Genomic DNA, 23,521 nt, shown 5'->3' with positions numbered 1-23,521 from the left:
CGGCCACGACCCAGCGCAATGGCTGGGCGCCCTGTCAGAGCAGCGCCAAGGGCAGTGTCATGGGGTGACCTGAGCTCGACCACGACACCCGCACGCTGGCCTCACACAGCCTGCCAGCACACCGCCTCACCCCGTCCCTCACTCTTCTTATTTTAAACCCTCAAGCTATTTCACAGGCAGAACAAGTCCTGAAAAACCACCACGTCCTTACAAGTCCTTAAAAACCAGACACGAAGGCCACCACTTTCCGCTGAGGTGCCGGTGCTCCAGCCAGCTGCTGCCCACGGCCTTCAGCCGCAGGGGGAAAACACGCTGCCGTTATTACGATTTCTGCAGGTCAAAAACACGCTTTTGCAGAAATGGATACACGAGTCATTTCAACCAGCTTGTAACTGAGCTCAGTAGAAGTCCTTATGTGCTTGGCATTACTCATGCGTGTTGATGTCCTGCAGGGAAAAGCAGGGTGCTCCCACGAATCCTACCGGCCAAGGCCAATGTATAAGACAGTAACATCTTATTAAACCCTGACCTGAGAAAAAGACCACAGGTTACGTACATGGAAAATACTGTGGCCTGATTTTCCAAAGCTCAGGGCAGTTGTGATTCCTATGGAAGTCCACTGAAACTCAGCACCTCTAGAAAAATAAGGCCCTAACAGCTCTGAAGCAGTTATTGTTCTCTATCTGTACCTAAAGTACATGTATAAACATAATAAAACTATTGTTTAAGATGAACTATGAATGCTGAGAACCTAAGCTTCAGGTTGTGCTGCTTCTCTTGCATCTCTCTATAGCACTGATGTTTCCACTGTACTTCAAAAACAAATACAAATTCATAAGCTCAAATTAAAATGCAAATAAACTGAGAGAGTCAGGGACTTGCCAAATGAATGGGGTATCAGACTTGATCTTTATCCAAGGCCTGTCCAGTTGAGCTGAAGTGGTAGGTTATAATGTGCATTGATTACAGACTCTTGATTATACCGAGCCACTAAAGAGCAAGCAAAAGCTTGTTGCTGGAGGATTATAGCACACATTCTGGCCATTAACAGTGAATTTCCATACGACTATTAATCTCTGTCACAACATTGGGGTTATGTTAATTTTTTATTTGTCTTTCAAGGAATTATGAACATGGTCCATTACATTTCCCAAAGCTGCAGGAACAACTTGTCTTTAGGAGAGAGTTATAGTTCATGGCTGACTCAAGTCACCCACACTGTAACAAGAAAAATGGATGTTCAGGCTTTGCCAAACAGCCAAAGCATGGCCCCGTGGAGAGGTGAAGCTCAAGCAAGAAGCAATAGGTACTTTTTGGATGGCACCTTCTTGTTCCCAGAAGGTCTCCTTGCTGAATTACTACCTATACTTCAGATGGCAGTGGCATACCAGTAAGGGAGTCTACAACCTGGCATGGCCACTTCCCAGTCAATGATCCAAGTAATGCTAATAGAAGAAAATGTGAGGGGAAAATAGAGGATCCTGTTTTTCTCCTGCCCCCCAGTAATCATGGGACTATTTGTAGTGCAGATCACAGACACTGTGGCAGCAGAGATGGGAGCTTCTTTAGGACTTGCAGGATTTGCTATTCGTCCCATCACTTGTTCACAGGGGGCAGGAGGACAAGTGCCCCTAGGTTACCAGCTACCCCTGTTACTGGAAGGCATATCCACTTCTGCAATGACAGACTGTTTATCCAGTAGCTGGAAGAGGCTCTAAAGCAAGTGTTTCACGGATGCTAGTGAATGATGGTGTCACCATGGAACAAAACGTTCCTCATGGGAAAAAATGCTTAAATACCATAAATTACCTCTGTTGTGATGGCCTGATGTCAGTGTTTGAATCACACTATATATTTTAAAGCAGCACAGAGATGGCCTGGTAGATTACATTCATTAATAGTAACTAAAAATATAAAACCTTTCTAGAATTTATTTCTGCTTCTAGCATTCTATGGCCAGGTATTACGTCTAGAATATTTAAGTAGAAAACTGGAGTTTAACTGAAATCCGGTCACCAGAATCAGTTCCATGAGTTTGGGATCACCATGAATAACATCGGGTGAGAAAACTATGATGAGATGCTGTCAAGTACAGTAGATGTTTGTCATTTCTCCTTTTGGATTTTCCTTCATTGTAATAAGGATACCTAAAGTCTATTTACAGTTCTGCTAAACTAAAAACTGCAAAAAATAGACAGAAATGTATCACTCTGTAAGCCTAACCTAGAAGCCAAACTTTTACATTATCAATCCATCCCAACTTCTGAAACATGCTCTGGATACATACCTGTCCCATCATGGTCTCCTTATACTGTTTTTTCTGTGTTACTTTGATTGGAGGCAATTTTGTCACGGCTGACACCAAAAAATTCATTAGAATGTCCTCACAATTGGCCAGTTGGTCCACCATATTCTTTAGGCTGGCAGGCAGGTAATGAGTGTACAGGTAGTGATAATATCTGAAAGCCAAAAGCAGTGTCATTAAGGGACTACAAACTCCAGGGAATTTCTATCTCAGTTGAGACACAAGTTTCGTACTCAACTCTGGATATACCACTTCCTTTCTTCGGTCTCATCTTCCAACAAGAATGGAGAACAAATCAGTATCTCATCAAGAGAGTAAACAGTGCTAATGGGGAAACAGAACATAGGCCTTTTTTTGTAACTTGAAAGAAACAGTACAGACCTAAGCATCAAGATAATGGAGGAACAGGAAAGACAACACCACATTGCTATAATGTGACAGACAATAGTGATGAATTCATTCTACACCTCTTCTTTCAAAACTGTTCAGTTGGACTCTATTAACTGGCATACTGCTGTCATTATTGTTGTAATTATTCTCATCTGAGCCTGCAGCAACCCCTATGGCCTGTCTTCTCCTTTGCGGAGATGTGGATTAGGCACTCCAGAATTTGGTGCCTTTCTCCTAAAATCCAGAGAGGCCTTTGTTCTGCCGGAGTCCCAACAACATGGTTTTTCTCCAACATGCTGCAATATGCTGATCTGTGAAGTGTCCACTGTGCGACATCTCTAGAGTATCCCCAAGAATTTGCAGACTGCAGCTGTCAGCCAACACATACCCAGAGCTGGTCTGGAAGTAACCTCCTTTCTGTTGTGCTACAGGCCATTCAGCCAAGCAGCTTAATGAATTCGAGAACCCTTTGAAGTGTGTAATTCCTGATGTTAAAAAGAGCAGTCTGACTGCCTCAAAATACAAGGGACTTCAAAGAGACCCAACAAGCGCAATAATGATTACCAGATCCCCAGAGCTAAGCCAAGAACTTAAATTATTGCCCCATAAAAAGTAGAGCCATCTATTATCTTTCCACTTTTTCCCCTCCCCGGAAGAATGTTCTTCACCTCTCTCCCCCTGACTATTTGGTTTCATACAGAAGGAGGACAGCAGATGCTTTGGGTGCTTACTTGTGGTAAATAGCAGCTCCTGTCAATACCATGGAATAGTCATTAGTCCATTTGGAGGTGTACCCCCACCTCTCCTTAGTGTTGTCCCAGAAGTGACTGCGAGCAGGATACCCTACGATCCTCTCTGGAAAACTCTGCCAAACTGTAAAGGCAAAATCCACCTGCGGACAAAGGCAGAGGTCAAATGAATACTGAAATTGTTTCAACAAATGTCAACAAAACAAAATATTACCTTGCCACTAATTCATAATTCAAAATCTTGGAACTGTTGCAAAACATTAATCCTATGTATTCATCAGTAAATTAAACCGACTGCTTGACATTTTGCCCTATAATTATGCACATTTTAATGGTTCCTGTTAAAGGGAGTCTAAAGCATCACAGCATAACATTACCATTTTCAAGCGTGCCCTTTACATATCAAACCTTTTCAAGTTACAGAAAGAATGGGTGTAGGAGCATGTATTTATACTTGGATGCAATACAGAGCGGTAATAGCGACGTGGTAAACTGAACCTTTTGCACATCTCTGTGCTTCTCACCATTTCAGTACTGTCAACACAAAGCTTGGAAAATCAGGAGTCAAGCACCTTAAATTACAGGGGTGGCTCAGTGAGATTAAAACAGGCAATCAATGAGGAGTCCTTTTCTATTTTCCATCCATTTTGAGACTTTGGGGTACATGCAGGTCATACTTTTAAGACTGTCTATATGACCAAGAGGAAGATAAGATTCCCATGTAGTCAAAGCTTTTGGAGCCTATACTTTAAGAAAATGCTTGATACTGTGTGAGCCACAAGATGTCAAATGCTGCCAAGAGAGGTTTTGGTGTTTTTTTGTTTTTTTTTTTTTTTTTTTTTAAACTTTTAACTTTATTGTCTTGCTGTAACTTTTTAAATAACTCAAATTTCTGAGAATTGAAAATGTGACATGACATTGCTACCCCAGGATCCCACCAACCAAACCCTGGTGACACCAGGAAAGGGATGATTGGGGTAGTTTGCAGAAGGTTCATCAGCACCAGATGTGAAAGGAGCTTGGTAAAAATACATATGGAAATATTACTATCACTATAAAGTTGGTTGGCCATTGTTCCAGTTCAGCTTAGGTTTTGGAGCTCAAACGTGACCAAAATTTTAAAAAGAGTTAAAGACAATTCTAGCTGGGCCTTTCAAACCCAAGAAAATGAGGGATTTGTTTCTGTACTGCACACCAACCTCCCTCCAGTATCAAAGTGACCTAAAACTTTGCTCAAGAATGTTTGAAAAACCTTCCAAGAACGCAGCCAAAGTCAAGGGTGTAGAGGTTACATAAAGAATAGCTGCTGCTCTGAGAACAGCCACATTTTGTGTGATTACCGTCAGACTTCTCTCATTTACAAGTGTTTTTATGAAACAGAAGAGTCACACATGTACTCAAGACAAAGTCAGGGACTGGTTATTTTCTTTCAAGTTGTTTCAAGGAATCTGAGGCCAACTAGAAAGACAATGTGCGCAAACCAGTTACCGTTGTGATAGTTCTGATCTCATCCAAATCAATACCACATGAAAGAACTAAAGGGTTTTTTTTTTTCCCCCTGTAAAGGCCTTTCCCATAAAACATGACATCTGTTTTCTTTAGAGAAGTCTGAGAATCTCAAACTTAAATAAATAATAAAGCAGCTGCACTTAGTGCCCTCACTTGTGCTTTCAAGTATCCATCCTTGGTACCACAGAGATGTGCTAAAGCAACCACCCTAAGAGAAAACTCGCTTTATCAATCAAACCCCAGTCCCTGTCCTGTGTAATTTCCAGCAGTATTACTACTCAGCTGATCAGCAGGAAAAGCCGACCAGTCTGCCAGTCTCTTAAATTCTAATATCACTCTTGACCTGTGCTGATTTCTAATTACTTCCCATACAAACACCCCTCTGTGCACGTGACACAGCTCCTCTCACAAAAAAATTATCCACCATTCTGTTGTGACTGGAAAACCTTTACTCTGCTGGAGGCAGACAGAGCAGAGGATGTGCCTGGTGACTGCTCCTCCCAACGGGAACGTGATCATGCTTGACCATATTCCTAAATTGCTTTCTCTGAGCCCTGAAGCTGTGCCACAACAACCACCCAAGTTTCAAGGGAAGTGTCGCGCCAGGCGTTTCATGACAGTGTTCCAATGTGCTGTTTCTTTGCGTAAGTTGTATGATGGGGGATGTGAAGCAACAGAAACACCCCAGTTCCTCACAGAGAACCACCAAGAAGAGCTGCTGGCCCTGGCAGGACATGCTGAAGCTGGAGGGCGGGTGGCAGCGAGAGCTGGCAGCTGGTTCTCTGTGCAGCACAGCGGCCGTGGGGCTCGTACAGCCAATACCGCCGTGCAAGCATGCAATATTGGCTGTGGGCTGCTTACAGGAGGAAAGAAGCCACGAAGAAATGTGTATGTTGTCTCAAAAAATAACGAATATTTGTGTTTCACAATGTTTAGGGTAAAACACGGCCAAGCCAAATGAGAAACAGTATTTATTTCATATGTGTTCCAGAAGCCTGAATGACTCTGAAGTTTGGATGATGACTAAATATCAGGCAAAACAAACTAAAGCCCCAAACCCTCACAGGATCCACAGGCTGGATTGCTGCAAATACCACCTCAGTGCAATGAAGTCCCTGAGAGGTCTTATCATGGCCCTCAGGGCAACTGGGACAAGACCCTTCATCTTGAGCAACAACCTGCTTAGGAACTCCAGCCCTTGAAGAAAAGCCTTTCCTTGGTTTTGGTTTGTTTGTTTGTTGTTTTGTTTTGTTTGGCTGTGCAGGGCTTTGCACACAAGGGCTTTGGCAGCAGCCATACTCTTCCTCATCCAGCAGAAACTACCATGGTGTAATCTTAGTATCAAACAGGTTCCATGCCAACTACTTCTTCCATCTGTGCAGCAGAAAAGGGCTACTATGGCTCCTTCTGGAGCAGCCTAACCACAGCACAACAAATCCGCAGTGGGGAGAAGAGCGGTTGCAACGTTATCCATCTGGAACAAATTCAGTGACATCTTAGGGTATATAGCAGTGATGGGTGACTAACGTCAGGCATTTCTTCACTGACATATAAGCAGTGATAGCATCACTGAAAGGTTCACATCACTGACAAAAAAAGCATTTTTATAAAGGTGAAGTGGGGAGAAGGGAATGGCCATGAACATGGGGAAAAAAAAAAAAGCGAAAACAAAAGAAAATCAAGTTTTTCAAGCTATTCCCTGGCCATCATTAATAATGTATTTCCCAAATATTGCACTCTATATAAACTGTCATCAGTTTCCCCTGTGGTTCTCAGGAAGAGGTTCCAGAAATCAATACTCATCCCAGTTGTAAAAATTGGTTTTCTACAGTATTTTTCTTTTCTTAGCGCTATCTTGCTCTTGGCACAAACACTCGTAACACCTAAACTAGCAAAGATCTCCAATTTTATCGGGCGACACAATGGTGAGAGCATTTCTCAGTGAAATCCTGCATTAGGGGGGCAACGTCATCTTTTGGAGCAACAGCAGGCCCCTGCTGCTGATACCCCTTCCTTCCCCACCTACACCCCATGGATAATGTGGGGGAAAAAAGCTACCCCAATCAGAAAAGTGAGAACAGAGTATTAAAGCCGACTGCTCTGGGCTGCCTACACCCGCCTGCAGCTATGTTACTAAAATAATAAAGAATGGAAGAACCATATGCTAATGATGAGCCAATTAACCAGGGCGAAAAGCTCCTCTGACGACAAGCGGTGGCAGGGTTGCTGAAACAAGTGCAACGTGCTAAATCTGAGGAGTGTAGCAGGAAATCTTCTAACAGTTGCTCACTGACAAAGCCGAGAGAAGAGCTGCCTGCTGCGCTCAGGCTGAGCCAAGGAGCCCTGCAGGCTCCCAGGGCGACAGGGACCCTTACCTCAGTGGTGGAGAGCACGGTGTCCTCATCCAGGCTCAGCACTGCATCTGTCACGATGTTGTCGTAGGGTAGGAAGCGACTGCTCATAACCTGTGGGTACCCAAGGCAGGGAGGAGAGGGGAAAAAAACAAGGGAAATACTCAATTTCATACCTCACTCTTACTCCCTCTTGTCTGAGGCATATCATGTATCCCTGCCTGATGGGAAGAACCCTTCAGCTCAAGGGTGAAAGACTCTCATTTTTGTCACCACAGCAGTCAGCCTTCACCTTCTGCCCAAGGAGTGATTTCTGAACAGACCTCTCTCTTTGGAGCAGGCTGCTTTCCTTTTGTGACAAACTGCAACAGTCCATGGTGAGAATTAGATGTATCTACAGCTTCTTTAGGGAGGACATTTTCCCTGGTAGCCAGGACTGCCCCTCTGCCCTCCTACAGGGTGTGAGGAACAAAGATAATGAATGCTGAGGAGGACTGTGGAGCAGTCATAAGGTTACACTGCTGGGAAGCCAAGCAGTCCAGGCTGTGTGTGAAGGATGTTATGCTACCAGGACGGCTCCCCTGCAAGGTGGTACCGCTCCATCTCTGTGCATTGCTGCTGTATCCACAGGGAGCTGCTGCCAAATGGTGCAACAGGCCCCATCACAAAAGGAGAATATGCTAAAGAACATGAGTACCAGTTGAGCTCCACTTGCATCAAGAATTATATTGGTATTGTAGCATTTTAAAAAGCCACATTCTTAAGTGGCTTATATATATATACAGTCTGTATGCAGAATAAGCTTTTAAAAACTATGGCAGGACAGTCTTCAAGGCAATAGGAAATAGATAGGAAAGTGGGATCAAAAAGGTAACAGCAATAAATGAGAATCCATGTGGCTTTTTTAGCAGACTAATTAGCACCTTTTGAGAACTGATGAACAGTAACAAGGACACGACACTGTTTGTTTCCCTCATTTGCTAGGAAAAATATCCTGGCTAGTTAATAGACTTCTCTTCCAACTTATTATGCCAAGAAAACACTATAAAAATCAGGTCCGGTAAGAGGAAATCACTATATGGAAACAGGAACATGGAGAAGTGTTATACATCCCTCATAATGGACATGGTCAGTTCTGTGTCCCCCGTGACCTGTTTGAAAGCAAGTCTCTAAGTCTATGCCTCAATTCAGAGAAAACTCTGTCTCTATAACCAGGAGGTTCATGGTGTCTGGAGAGCATCCCCCCGTCCCTACGATGGCCTTGGTCCGGGGAGGCCGTGAGGAAGAGGTGATCTGGCAGGGGTTGATGGTTTTGCTTTGCTTACGCAAAGGCAAAGCAGAGCAAGCAGCCGGCAGGAGAGCAGTATTGTCACCCCAGCTGTTTTACAGACTGTGTAAAATTGTCAAATAGTAAACCAGTCGGGACTACCCATGTATTTTGTTTTTGTAGCTAAAGTCCCCTTTTGTAAAACAGGTGTGATAATATATCTTGATTTCACGGGGAAGAGGGAAGGTTAGGTAAAGGCAGACCTCTGTGACACCTGCACACAGTCACTGTGCCTGCCAGCATGCTTCGGCTAAGTCTGAAAAGCAGTTCCTTTGTGCAACCTTTGAATTGCACTGCTCTGGCTCTGCAGGCTTTGTCCAAACAAACAGCTTTTCCGCGCAATAAGCCATTTGGCATATGTTGGGATATTAGAAGGAAGAGACTGTCCACTATAAACACACCTTTGTGTACTCAGGAGACTCATTTGTAATCTAAGCAGTGCCTTGGCCAATTTCTACAAACGCTGTAGAAATGGTCAGAGATTTTCTCCTCTATCTCACCTCTGCAAGTTTTCCAAAAGAAAGAAAACAACCCCACAACATTCAAAAGACTCAGAAATCACTACGGCCTTTCTTGGCCCTGCAGCAACTCTCCTGACACTGTTTACATGGCTAGCTGAGGCCAGAGCCATTAGCTGCCAACCTTGCAGGGCTCTCTCTTTCTCCTTGTTAAGGTGACTGGGGGAAAAGAGCAGAAACAGGACTATAAATTCAAAATAGGGTTGTACAGCCAAAGCAACTAAAAGTTCCCTTTGCAAAGGCAAAGCTCAAGAGCCAGCTGACAGAGATTGCAGAGGGGGCCAGTCCCAATCTATCTGAGAGCCCAGAAGCATTAAGTCTTGATCTTTCAAGCCTGCATTTAGAAATTAATTGGCCACTTCATTGTGGAATTTAAGAAAAGCCTCTTTTCTAATCTGGGTGGCGTCTGTTTTGACTTTGTGGAAGTGCAAACAAACAAGTGTGTTGCACAGCAAGACATGCAACTGGTTTTGTTCCCACACAAGTGTCCCTTGTCCCTTCGGTGGTCGGATCCCATCGCTGGCAGCAGTACCCTACAAGGCCATGAGAGAAGGTACTTTTCAAAGGTGCTTTAACATAATTCATTCCCATATCTTCTCTGCTTTTGAGTTCACAGCTGACCCCCAGGTCTTGCATCTGACTGCTCACACTCAACTAATCCAGCTGCATCATGACTTTCCTGCACCTGCAGAGAAAGGAATCTCCAAAGATGGGGTCAGCACTACCCGCTCTCAGGGCCACATTTCAAAACCAGGTCTCACATGTGAATCTCAGATTCACAGCATTAATTGCCATGCTGATGATTTCTGAGAGCATGGGATCTCATGCATGAAATGCAAATCTGTGACCAAGCTGGTACAAAGGGCCAAGGAATAGAAAAGAGCTGTTACACTGTTGGGAACTACAAAGCTTTCACCAAAGCAGCTGGAAAAATAAATTCCGGTCCCACTGGAAAACATATACAATATTTTACCATGTTTCTCTCCACCTACCTTGCTCTCTCCTTCAATGACTATGACAGGCACAGAAGTGGCAGGCCAGCGGTGTTTGGCTGGGAGGGGTTTATCACAATTCCATAAAACAATAATCTGAAAGAGAATATTGGACGATGATCAGAGACCTTTTGAAGCAATGCAGTCCAAACCCTAAGGACTCTGATCTCCAGACAGAAATGTTACGTTTAAGTTAGGAATTTCAAAATCAGCAATGATACAAATCTGTATAAAAATAACACTTCTTACAGTAATTTTATCCATCCTGACTATTTACAATAGATATCCTCTCAAGCAAATAGAGGCCAGACAGGAACTCAGGAAGTCTCCATCTAGGCCAGGTCATACGGATGTCACTGATTTACTTTGGCTCTCATTAAAGGCTAAACCACTTGTGACAATCCACTGCAAGAGGGTGCTCCTACAGAACTCCCCAGGGTTTCCTTCAGAGAAGCCAAAACCCTGGCACTGCTGAGGCGAGGAGCCACAGCAGGAGGAAGGAAGATCACATAGGGCCTCTGAGGTACAGGCATTCTTTTGCAGTCTGCAGTACACACAACCCTGATCTTTAAAGTGCACTCATTGTTCTACCTGCCTCATGAAACAAAGGGGTTTAATTACTGTCTCTGTTCCATCCCAACTATACTCAGAAGTTTTGTTTCCCATACATGCAGGTCACAGAGAGTAGAAATCTCAGAAAAAGGAAACATCAGAATTGCAAAAGGGGGTTGAAACAGGACTGAGAAGATCAGAAGTCAGTAGGCTCTTCACTTCTGGGACAGTAGTTTTGTCTCCAATGTGTCTGACATCAAACAGCACTGCTTACCTGTGCACAGTACTGGGACTTGGCTACAGCAACCAGGAGTTTCAGCACAGGCTGAGACTGGGAAACCAGGGGAGTTACTGCGTGGATAACGGCAGTGAATGTGGGAAGAGGCTTCAGACCTGAAGTGAAGAGATACGTGTTCACAAAAGACAAAATTGCCCTGGTTAGTACAGATTAAAGGACTATGGAAATGGAAAAAATGATCTGCACTTAATGCAAACTTTGCCATGTTTTTTTTTGGTCACCTGCTTTCATCTCAGATACTAGATGCTTCACAGGAGATCACGCTTCCCTTTAACTCCCACACCCTCCAAAATTCCCAACTTCGACACTATCACTGCCTTTTCTTAATCGCTATCGCCACAAATGTCCTGCGATCTTTTTTTCATCCAGTTTGTCTCACAAATGATATTGACATCTAGTTTGTCCAACCAAATGTCTTTCTTGACCCTGGCTCTGCTTTGCTACCTGGCTCTGGATGCTTGATCTTTTCTACAGATTATCTCTACAACTTCCAGAGGCTTGTTCAGTTTCCTCAGTTCTGATTTTTGCTCTTTCTGGGTCGGTCCCCATCCACATTCATCTGCAATTACCTCCTGAGCTGATAATTCTGTATGCATCCTTGCCTTCCATTCTGATATTTCTGTCTCACTATGATTTCCTTTTCTGCCTGAAATAACAGGTCCTACTGGCATCCACCCTTCATTACTGCTTTCAATCTAATCTAAATTCATCTGTGTGGGGTCATAGTTGTTTTTCATCAAAATTCCCCCAGAAAACTTCTTCTCCCTCTTTAACATGGTAACTGTGAATTTTTAGCAGGTGAGCAGTACAGATCCACACAAATGGGATGGCGCAGGCTGAGCCAAAAGTAGCAGCAGCCTGGTAAGCAGGATCATTTCAGCCTGCAGGCACATTCCCCCACAGAACTCATCGTTCAGGAAGGAGCCACGAACCTAAGTCCTATTCATTCCTTCTAGTGGGATCCATATGAAGGCACATAGTATGGAGAATAAATCCATACCAACTATGCACTCCAATAACAAGTGTCATGGGTAAATTACCACTTTTCCAATTTGCCAGGCACAAATAAACAAAGAAAGCAAAAAGCTATTCCTCTTATGTCCCTTCGGGCCATGAATAGGTCAGCAATTCAGGCATTAATTACTGGCAACTGAAAAGTATGAAGGGACACAGATTTTTTTAAAACAATCTTTGCAAGCAAGAGGCACATGTTGCATGTTGATGAGCCAGAGACATTCCAGTCTACAGTGGGCAAGGAAGACTAAGACAGGATAAATGAAAGGCATCATTAACCAGAAATGAATGGTAAGTCACTTGGCACATGCTACTCAAGGGCCAAATTCCAAACTTCCACTAGAAATTCCAAATACCGCTAGATTATAGCAAGGATTCACTCACCGAGATTAGCATAGTAGTAAGGAAAATCTCCCAGATATGAGGAATACTGTGGCAGTACAAATAACCCTCCGGGATGTTTGTTCCATATTAAGCTGTTACGTGATATGTGCTTAAATATTCTGTCCTGAATAATCTGGAAAACAAGAGAGGTAATGATTTTTAAATAGACTGTAATAGTCACTGGCAGAAGCTTCGGGGACTCCAGCTGACTGGAATCATCACCCATTTTGCAAAAAGCTGAGGCACACAAATTACTAAACATTCTTGCTTAATCTCTCTTAAAACGACACAGAACCTGCACACTTCGACATCACTTCAGCAGCTCAGGCTTTGTGCAATAGGTTTCAGAGCACCTCATTAGTCTCTCCGGACATGGGGACCTTGCAATTCATTGCATTTTGCATTCCAAGTCAAATATTTTGTCTATTAGAGTATCTTAGCAGTTGTAAGCCTGATTAGTTCATTGTCAGTTTTACTATCCAGAACTCGCAGAAGATAATTATTTGAGGATGGCATTACAAAGCTAGGTATTATTTTGAGATAATGAGAGCATTCAAAACCACAAAGACTTTCAGCAAATCAGGCTGCACTAATTATTCATTTTTGCTTAATTATAAAGGGATATTAGCATTCAGATACATTACAGATTCCACGTCTCAGTTCTGTAACAGTTCCTTTTTGGACGAAACAGAAAAAGATCTTCTGGCAACTACTGTGTGTCTTTGTAGAGGGCCACAAACATAGATTCCTGGATTTTTAAGGTCAGAACAGATTGCTAGGTCACCTACTTTATCATCTAGAATACCACAAGCCACAAAAAAAAAAGATACAAGGTTGTACAATTAATATTTATAAAACTAATTACAGTTATGTCACATCAGATGCCTGTATACAAGAATCATAGTGGTTCTTATACCAATGGGAGCTTTTTCCAATTTGCTGCAAAGGCATAGCAAGATTCTGCAGGGGGACGCTGTAACTGGCCAAATTCAGCCTCCAAATAAGATGTCGCTTTCTAAATACGGGGACACTGCAAGGAGCCAGGGGGTTGAATAAGGAATGTTCTCCTAAGTGGACTAAGCAGGATTGCCTTGCCTTCTTCTGCAGCTCATCTGCCATCTCCTAAGGAGATTTCACCCAACTGGTAGTTGATGCATCACATGGGGCTCAAGTGCCAAGAACATGCTGGTTCTTCCAACCTAACATCTCTGGCCTCATTCTAGATGGTTCTGAAGCTGGACTGAATCTGATCCCTCATCATTCATTCTGGCCTTAAAATCCACGGAACTAAAGAAGTTACATACCGACAGCACAGAACAACAAAAGCAAGCAAAAAGACCCAACACAAGCTGAACAAAAGCAGCTGTTGAAGAATAAACAAGCGAAAATCTCTGTAAGCAGCCGAGTTCAGGGACATTTGGCCAACATGGAACATGAATTAAGTGTTGCCACAAGCAGTGGATTTCCTGGAATTTTTGATTGCCATGACAAAAAAACCATAAAAACACCAGTTACATTGTGCTAGACAACCCACTGCTGATGGCAATACACATACTGCTAAACTGGGGCAAATGTTAGGTATTTGCATGCTTGTCTGAATCTTGCCTACAGCTAATTGCTGTAGCTAATATGCAGTAATTCACTCACACGATTAAGTTAATTTAACTCCTTTTTGACCTACAAATAACAGACTTAGGAGTGGATTTCCACCACTGACAAGAGTGTATCTGAATATTTCTGTTTGGAAAGTTGGGTGTATCAGCTGTCAGATCTGCGCGGTAGTGGGGACAGGAAAAAAAGATTGACGACTACTGTTTCTCCATCTGCAAGCTATGCCACTAAACAAAGACAGAACCTAGAAAGTACATATTTTCCAGTGTTTACCACAAAATCTAAATATTACAGCTCCTTCCTCCTGCTTTCTCAGAACTGGGGCATAGTCAGATAAGAAGTCTGCGAATTTATTTACACGGTCAGGAGGTTTTCACAGACGGTGGAGTTTTCCATTGCGCTGGCAGCCAAGGACGCCGGAGGGAACGCAGGGGAGCCAGCGCAGCTCTGGTGGGAGAGGGACCCCGTTGGGAGCAGCACCCGCAGCCCTGGCGCACGTCGGGCACGCGGATCTCACCAGCGCGGCCCCGCACCAGGCTGGGGAGCTGGCCACGGCCATTTATCACAGTTAACGAACCGAAGACTAATTTATCACACTCCTGGTCTACACAAGAAGCCTAGCTGTCTGTCATGATAGAAGGGAGAAAAGACAACTTGGCAGAAAGAGAAGTATAAAAAAAGATAACACGGAGGCTCAATCAATTCAAATGCAGAGTGCATAGCGCTGCACATATTGCAGAGATAGACAGCAGCCACACGGCCTCTCCGATGATGAGGCATGACAGGAAGTTTAATAAGCGAAGGAAGGGGTTAGGATCTCTGGTGAGATCTCCCTTTTCTTTTTGGAATTCATTAACAGTCCAATATTTTTGTCTTCCTCATCCTCATGCTTCAAGAAATTCACATATTGCCTTAATCATTGCCACTTCTCAATGTGCCCTGGCCAAGTATCAAACCTTCCTTGTCTCTACTTTGTGCTGTCCCTCTCCCCTCCTCTTCCTGAGCGGAAGACTGAGCATGCTGCACAGCGATTTTGGAATGTTTTGGGTTTGTTTTCAGAGAAGATCAAGCTGGAGAAGTGCAGATACACTGAAGCACGTGTCCGGATGGTGTTTGCAGCTGCACTGCCAGCGCTCCCACTCACCAGCCTGCAACCGACACTCATGAACATCATTTCCTAACCCACACCATGTTCCTCTGTGCCTGCAATATGGGCTTGCTGGCCAAATGATTCAAACCTTTCATTTTGGACTATGAGCTGTTTGGCTTAGGCCACTAAATGCCATGAGAAGATCAAGGACCTTAAAACGTGACTTAATGTTTTCAGAAGTGTCCAGGATAAAGGGCAGAGCAGAGCTCTGTCCTTGCACGCACCTGAGTAGGTGAAGACTATTTCTGTGCTGATATCCTCACACATGGACATGTACCGGCACTGCAGTTAGCCGGCAAGTGATTATTCTGATGATGTTTAGCATCATCAGAGCACACTGACACAATGGTGTTATAACAGAAGATAGATAACATCCACCAGAATTTACTTCCAAGAATCAGGTTTTAAGAAGAGGATATACTGCTTGCAGATTTCAGATGGCAAAGATCACTCTCAACTCTTTTATTCCTTTTCTAAGGAAAGTTAACTCAGGACTTTACTTAGGCAAGTTGAAATGTGAAATGAGAATCTTTTAATGAGAACAGAATCCCTCTTAGCTGTCTCAAAAAATTCCGAGAATCCTGAATTAAAAAATAAACAAAAAAACCCTCAAACCAAACCACTCTCACAAACAAATGAAAAAACCCAGACCGTACCTTCAACACCAGGCATACATTACTTGGTTATATTAAATTAAACCTTCCAGGAAGATTTTTGTTTTCATTTTAGTTTTCCCCCTCTGAGCGGAAACTCCAGCTTGCTCGTTGCCCAGATGCTTCAGTTTTATTACAGGTTTTGCTGGCCCCCGGGCACCTGCGGCCACGTGGGCCAGCATGTCCCAGAGCAGCGCTAATGACACGTCTGTGAGCACTGGAGCTTCATGCAATGGGCACCAAGGCCATGGGGCTACAGGTTATGTCCCCTTGAGACCAGCCCCAGCACGGGCAGGAGAGGGGCAGCCAGGAGAGCTGTGCGCCCCCCTCCTTTCAGCAATCCCTAACGATACCCGAGGTGCGTGGAGGGAAGGGGCAGGTGATACATGAGTCACCCTGATTGTCCTCAAGGGTACTTCTGTAAGGGTAAATTAGACCGTGAGCACAGGCACGTGGTCTTCCAGCTTTGTTAGTCCGATTCTGGCGTGTGCTGTGCTAATTATCACCATCTCATCAGTGCTTACGGGGAGTTTGAGGATGCAGAGCAGCCTCCAACAGGCAGCACTGATGAGACCTGCTCATCCAGGGGAGGAGAGCGGTGTGAGGATAGCTATGCCAGGGGCTCCAAAAATGTTCCCTGCCTGGTTTTCTCCACTGGCACAGAAGAACCGAAGGGACTGTCTCTCAGCAGCTGCAGGAACATCCGCCACAGGCAACCTGTACTGCAGGCAGCAGCACTCATTTGCCGTTTGCAGGGGAAAGCAGGCACAGCGGGAAATGTGGAGCTTTACAACAGTGCACAAAGAAGGATGCAATTGCAGGATCATTAGCATAAGACGAATGCATTTGCACCTACAAAGTGAGCCACTTCCAGTGGTAAAAGTGTGTCAAAAATTTATGTGCGAAATTGCAAAACAATTAGAAGAGAAACCTGCTTTTGAAATTGCAGCCTGGGCGCCACTTCTGAAGAGCCTTTCATCTCTCCTCTGTCTCTGAATTCAGAAAGGATTCTCTCCACATTTGAGATCATCTGTCTCCCTGTTTAATAGCACTCTAATTATGATTATTTATTAATATTTTATAAGGATGATCAGGTCTGTCCCTTATCCTGTGTGAGAAGATAAAAGACAGTGATTTTCAAGCCCACCTTTTTCCTTCAGCCAGACCAATAGCTCCATCACAAAGCATCAAAATGCTAAGGAATGGTCAAGGAAGTAATCTTTTTTTCTAAAATGAATTCCAGGAAGGTTTCCTAAAGAATTACATTCACTACCAATAACAAGGATAGTGCATCATAAGCCATAAAGCCTTGTGAAGGTAAGATCACACATGACAACTTTTCCACGTGTCGGGTAGCTCCCATACTTCACTGTGTCAGTTTTCTAATGCAGATTCCAATAATGAAGAAAGTATTTCCTTAGGGGAGAAAACCTATCGAGATGCTGAGCTTCTTTTTGCAGTGACCAATGTCATGAAAACCAAGGTCTGACGCCAGCTGAGGACAGGAGCAGCCATTCAGGCACAGAATCCTCGCTGCTCTGCAAACTCCCAGACAATTTTTACTCACCTCTAGTGTAGTCAATACAATCTTCTCAACTGAAGAAAAATAAGCCTCCCACAAGAACTGTGTCTGCTGTCTAAGTGCTAGGATTTTATCCTGATGGATAGACCTGATTGTAGAAGGAATCTGTAATACAAGATGTAATATAGTCAGAAGCTTCAGAAAACAATGCAATCTCATCAAATTAATATGCTGCCAACAAGCCCTCTCTTCTATTAGCAAGCTGTACAGCTTCAGCGCTCCCGTCCAACAGTGGTGCATGTGTCAACAGTTAAAGCCTTGATGTAAAACCAATGAGACACAACCCTTTATAACCTTTGGTACTGAATACATTATATTTTTCTTTTTCATCTGCTTTCTTTTAGTTTTTGGTTATTTCACGGTAACAAAAGCTCCCTCTCCCCAGCTCTGCGGTGTGGCATGGTAAGGAGCTCCTCCATCCATGCCCCATGTACAAAACATTTCATAAACTAGTATTTTAACAAACTAGTAACTGCAGGTGTCGAGAGGCCAACAACAATCCCCACTCTCAAAGTGTATTAGAGGGATCCGGAATTGCATTTACCACAGCATGGCAACACTAAGTGCCCTAAGGAAAGTATAGCAACATCTTAAATAAGACTCCACTTTTTGGGAGCCTGTGGATCAAACTGCATTTTACTAATTACTGTGGGTGGAACCAAGCTGCACCACCTGTTATTCACAAGGGAAAACACTGCTTTTTTTTTCCCCTCTCCATTGAACCAACATGTTAATTCTGGTTTAAGTTGCCTTACAAATAAAACCCAAATTGTCTTCCTGCAATACTTTGCCATTAAAAAAGTAACTGCTCACTGCGATCATTATTTGCTTTCACATGTTCCTGAATCAAATTATTTCACATATAACATTTTCCTGAAGAAAATTTGACAGTTTAAGAATTTCTATGTAAAACATTTCCCCAAGAATCAGTAAATTCTTTACTGCATTGTTTGCATCCAGGCCTGGACACTGTGTCCGACAGGACCAATCTCTGCTCCCTGAGACTGTCACCTCTTAGACTTTCATCTTAGAGACACTGCTAACTGGAATACAGAATTTGATACTATGAGAGAGCTGGCACTACAGCAAGGACAGAGAAGAATCGTCAGACTGTCAAAGATGGTGCTTTACATTCCTTTGCTATAGGCCCTTCCAGTAAAAAAAAGATCTTTAGGTAAAATATTCCTTGTAGAACTAGTATGAAAGAAGTTAAAAGCATGTATTAGCACGTTTTCCTAAATGGTCACATCAGTATTTGTGACATGATGCAGCAAATAACTGCACTAAATTTCATCTTTTGGGGTGAATATTTTTTCTTTTCATTACTTTTCCAGTAAGTTCCAATAAGTCGAGGGATAATGAACATCCCCTGTAGTGGCTGTACACAGATGTGTATTAATAACACCCAGGATCATTATCAGCAGCACAAAGATGATCAAAGTCAATTTGCAGCGGCGATACAGCGTTTTTTCTACAAACTCATTCACTTCATTGCATGATGTGCAACCTTGCATGTGTGTGCACGTGTGTGAGCAAGAAATAGAATCAATACTCGTTCCCACAATGCCTTTTGAAAGGGAAGGCTGCTCTGACTGTGAAGGTTACTGCAAGAAGTTATGATTTTACAGGCCACTCCATGCTTGTGAGCGCCGGCAAACACGGTGCCAAGGTTAAAAAAAGCCTTGGTGCCAGCTCCATTGCAACAGCTGGAAAGGAAAATCAGAGCTCCCATTTTAACTGCATTTGCCTATTAGTTATTAATCTACTTGTCCAGAAAGACAGGTGGGGAAAATGATGTATTAATACTAATCTGGCAGGATTACACTGGAATTATTAGAACTGGATGACGTCTTAATAAAAGGTCATTTCAGTAATAAGTAGGGGGAAGGGAAAAAACACCCTGCCCAAATAAAAGCAGAAAGGCTGGATTAAGCTCTCCCAGTGCTATGATGAGGAGAATATGCAAATAAAAACATCCGAGCTGCTCTCGAACAGGAAATGAAAAACTGTAACATATCAAAAACATTTCCCAGAGCAGACATTCAGGCCCTCTGCCAGCTCTTTAAAAACACTGTTAATAACGGTGCAGTAGCTGTTCAGTATGGAAGCAGCTGTGAAGGGAACGAATGGCATGTTACCGGAAAGCATGAAGATGGGCAAATTATTATTATTTAAAGAGAGAAATCATTTTGCTCAGAAAAATGTGCTGTCCACAGAAGCAAAAATCAAATGGCCCTTTTCTATTTGCAGCTTGTAGCACATTAAGGAGAACAGGCAGCACTTTGCCAGGCTTGCTAGGCCAGCTCTTCGCAAATATTTCCTTCTTCAGACAAGTGAATAGGCACCTAATGAGATTTTGAAAGGTACTTCATTTTTTGGGGTGCAAAGACATATGTACCTTGAAGGCTTCTCTCCATGGATGACAATAGCTTGCCACTTTGGAAATGAGTTAAACGCAACCATTAAAAACCCCCTCTCTTAGAGGCTACTTACCGGCTATTCCAGATCTTGTGGATCTCAGCTTCCTGATGGGCAATGGTGTTTTATCATATTCTACACGGTTTTTCAAGAAGATAGACCCCATTTGAAATCACTACTGCTATGAAATTGGGTCCACCTTTTTGAAACACCCTGTACTTTGTGGAAACCAATCTTCCAAGAACTTTACCTAACATAAATTTCTCCACATACTATACAGAATGTATTTAGACTATAAAACTAGCGAAACGGGAAAAAATTAATCTAGTGAATTATAAATCAAAGTAGATGCTGAAGGTAGCAGGGAATTTCAGCCCACTTTCATTCCATGAGGAGATTAACAATAGGTGAACACTGCTTCAGAAAGCAATGTTACATGGTCCAGACATCAGAAAATGGACAGATTCTGCTTCCCTCAAAACCACTGGGTGGTAACTCCCGTCTGAGAAAACACCTGCTTTCCTGCTGAGCCCCTTCAGTACCTGCCAGCCAGACACATGGCGCTGGTGGGACCCTGAGGATAAACTATTTTTTAATGACTTGAGTAGAAGCTGCCTTCAAACGTTCTCTGTTTCATCACAGCACGTGGTCCAGGCCAGCTCTGCCTCTGAGAGGCAGCCAGGTGCTCCACACCAGAAGAAATGTCATTCTATCAGGATAAATAAAAGAGTCTTCTGCATTTAGAATGTGGCCTGGTGGCTGCAATGACCTTCAGGTCAAAAAATGAATGATGTCATATTAAATGAGTTCATAGCCAGAGTGACACAGACAATCCCTTCACGATAAAAACTCTTTTACAGCCCTGACCTTTTGGATTCATCCTCCCCATCCATTTAGATGGCGGCAGCAATAATCAACTGATCCGCTGAAGGCCGCGGTCTTTTTCTTACCTGTAATAACAATCTCTCATCGCCTATGACGGCAGCTTGGTTCCAATCAATCACTTCCGAGAAGGGCAGCTCCCATCCGTTGCTGAGCATCACCGGGACACAGGCAGCCTGCAGCACACAGAGGCATCGCAGTGTCAGTGGTACCCGAACACCAGAGTGAGCCCAGGGCTCCCACCAACACCTCATGGCCATCTTCTGCACAGGCTTTGAGCCAGCACTCGTGAAGGTGGTCAGAAAAGAACACCAGAATAGAGACCGCAGGAGGGCAACCCAAATTCTGATGGTCTTCCACTCTGCGCTTATTCATACTCACTGAAAGGTGGAGTTTGCATGGAGGGTGGCATTTGAAATCTGGTGCTTAGGCTACCAGATAAGGGCAGAACTGTTAAAATGCTGCAGATGTAACACCAGAGAATTTAATACAAAATGATGGCCTCCCTTGCTGCTTCATGAACCATTCAGCAGGGAGCTAACTCCCTAAATTTTTATAATATGTTGTAAGACAACCCTACAGAAAATATATATCATATTTAATTCCAAAGCACATTTTCCACAACGGAGGAGTGAATTCCCTATCCTGTTTGATATCAGCTCTCCAAAGAGATGTAACTGCACAAACATAATTCATCTGTCATTATCCGTCTACAAAAATAAGAACTGCTTTCTGTCTTAAAACAAACAAAAAGCATACAAATTTATTATCTATTTTGTACCGGTATCATCTGTCTAAATTGGTTGATCTTTTATGAGTTGCGCAAATTCCTCTCCATAAACCGCAAGCTTGCGAACATTCAGTAAATAGGGCAGTATCTCCAGAAATAAATGTTCATCACTATATTCTGGTCAGTCGGATCACAACCTAAGATCCAAACCAAAAGCCTCCTGAGGTGTTGCAAGAACCTGTTACTAGAGGATGTGATTTGACCCTGTGATCTGGTTCAGTTTCTTCTGGATCAAGCCAAGCTCAAGTGCTCTGAATTTGGTCCAGACTGGGGTCAGGCCCTCCTGTACCTCCCAAACGATGGTATAAAGGAGAACCTTTCAGACTGCTGTACCTTCCCTGATAACGTGTATTACACAGAGGATCTCAGACTGCTCAAGCCTCTGCATTACAGTAGTGATTATAACGTGTAAAGAACTGTGATCTGTACGGAAATGACATTAGTGCACAAAAAAATCCAACCAGAAAACACTTAGTAATGTGTTTTCATGTTTAAAACATTCCACTGGTGTGGGTTACATCTTTCAACATGCCCTGGAGCCAGACAGAAATTGGGAATTCAGCATAATCAGTGTATACTGTGCTGCTAGACTGCTAGGAAAATCCTCAATGCCTGCATTTGGTCATCACTGATCTGGAATCTCCAAGTTCTGCACTGTGAGGTATGCTCCCTGCTTTTTTCTCTGAGAGGACGTATGACTTGTGGCCCAGCTGAAAAAGGAGCTGAGCAGTGCTCTTCATGAGGATCTGAAGTGACTCATCATTCCAAAAAAAACAGTCCCATCTCTTCCTCTGAAAAGGCTGGAGAGGAAACAGCACTTTGCAGGCTGTTAATCTCCTGAGTAGGAGCAAAGAGGGGACAGCCAATCTCAAATGCGACAGTAGGTGTGGGGTTCAGTGGTTAAACCTGTCTCCACCACATTTGAGATTCTCTGGGGCATCCAAGACACCCATCCAAGGCTGGCAGACATGACGCAGGACCTAGAGAAAACCTTTTGGAGAACCAGCTGAATGCCAGAAAGGTACCCCATGGCTTCTAAAATAACATCATGCCCATCCACTTAGTATCTGAATACTGTTCTGCATTGCGGTAAACAATAATCTTTAATAGCAACTGGGACATTTTGTGGCTGATGAAGACAAGTGATGTGATGCTGTTCATTAATAGTTTTACTGCCAATGCTGGGACACTTCCAAAATGGCAAAAGAACACCCAGAGGCAGGATTCTGTAAGGTGTCCTCATTTGTCAGCCCACTGACACCAAGAAGCACCTCAGCCTCCCCCCCTTCCGTACCAGACCCCATGAAAATGCAGATGCCAGCCCCAGAGGGGACCTGCAGCATCTCCCAAGATGCTCTGCATGTCTGAGTGAAGATCCAGGACCCTGGGGCTGAGCTGAGGCTTGCCAAAAAAAGGTCATGCTGCCTGCAGCCAGACTAGGCGAGTGTTGGGCTGGATGGCTGTGCTGCCCAGCCCCACTGCCACAGCCACCCAGGAGCCCCTCAGCATTAGCTCTGCTGCTGGCCCACAGCACAACAGGGAGACAGTAACCAAAACGTTTTTAAAAGGTGAAGGGGATTCAGGTGCTGTCCCAGACACACTGTTTGCTCCCTGAGATCAGCCTACATCCACCTTCATGTGAAGCTTCCAGCTGGGGCTTAACAACCTCCACGCCATGTCCTGCATGTTCAGTAAGCACCATTGCAAGACAGGCAATGCATAAGCAGGTCTGTTCTGGCTAAGTGAAAACAAAAAGGTGTTTTTACCACCCTGGGGCTTACTTGTAGAGGCCAGTGTCTCCCACGGGAAGTCTCACAGCTTGATAAGATACTGCTCTAAACCGGTCCAACCTCCCAGCCCCACCACATCCAGAGAAAGCCTTTTCCTGGAGGTAAGGCAGTGCGACCGTCAGATGAGCTCAGTGCTCAGCCTCTCCTGGGAAGAAGCTGTCAATTGCTCCAAAGTATGAAGAGAGGCTTTTGCAAAGTGGATTACTGTCCACTAGGGACACAAAACACATTTCCCTCCTCCCCACCCCCTTGCTAT

At 43.8% G+C, this 23,521-nt stretch overlaps 1 protein-coding gene across 1 annotated transcript in view; it reads right to left on the bottom strand.

Annotated features, from left to right (window-relative positions):
* The window catches only part of EXT1 (exostosin glycosyltransferase 1), a 182,080-nt gene that overhangs the window by 5,046 nt on the left and 153,513 nt on the right, over window positions 1-23,521 (bottom strand). The window contains exons 3-10 of the mRNA XM_065830557.2: window positions 20,754-20,861; window positions 17,371-17,490; window positions 12,390-12,522; window positions 10,968-11,086; window positions 10,142-10,237; window positions 7,329-7,418; window positions 3,427-3,587; window positions 2,288-2,459 (exon numbers count right to left, since the gene is read on the bottom strand). Of these exons, the coding sequence (XP_065686629.1) occupies window positions 2,288-2,459; window positions 3,427-3,587; window positions 7,329-7,418; window positions 10,142-10,237; window positions 10,968-11,086; window positions 12,390-12,522; window positions 17,371-17,490; window positions 20,754-20,861 (999 nt within the window). The remainder of the gene's footprint in view (window positions 1-2,287; window positions 2,460-3,426; window positions 3,588-7,328; window positions 7,419-10,141; window positions 10,238-10,967; window positions 11,087-12,389; window positions 12,523-17,370; window positions 17,491-20,753; window positions 20,862-23,521) is intronic.

This window comes from Patagioenas fasciata, chromosome 2 (genome assembly GCF_037038585.1).
Source record: "Patagioenas fasciata isolate bPatFas1 chromosome 2, bPatFas1.hap1, whole genome shotgun sequence".
In the NCBI taxonomy this organism is placed as follows: Eukaryota; Metazoa; Chordata; class Aves; order Columbiformes; family Columbidae; genus Patagioenas; species Patagioenas fasciata.
This window is presented reverse-complemented; position numbering and strand designations above follow the sequence as displayed.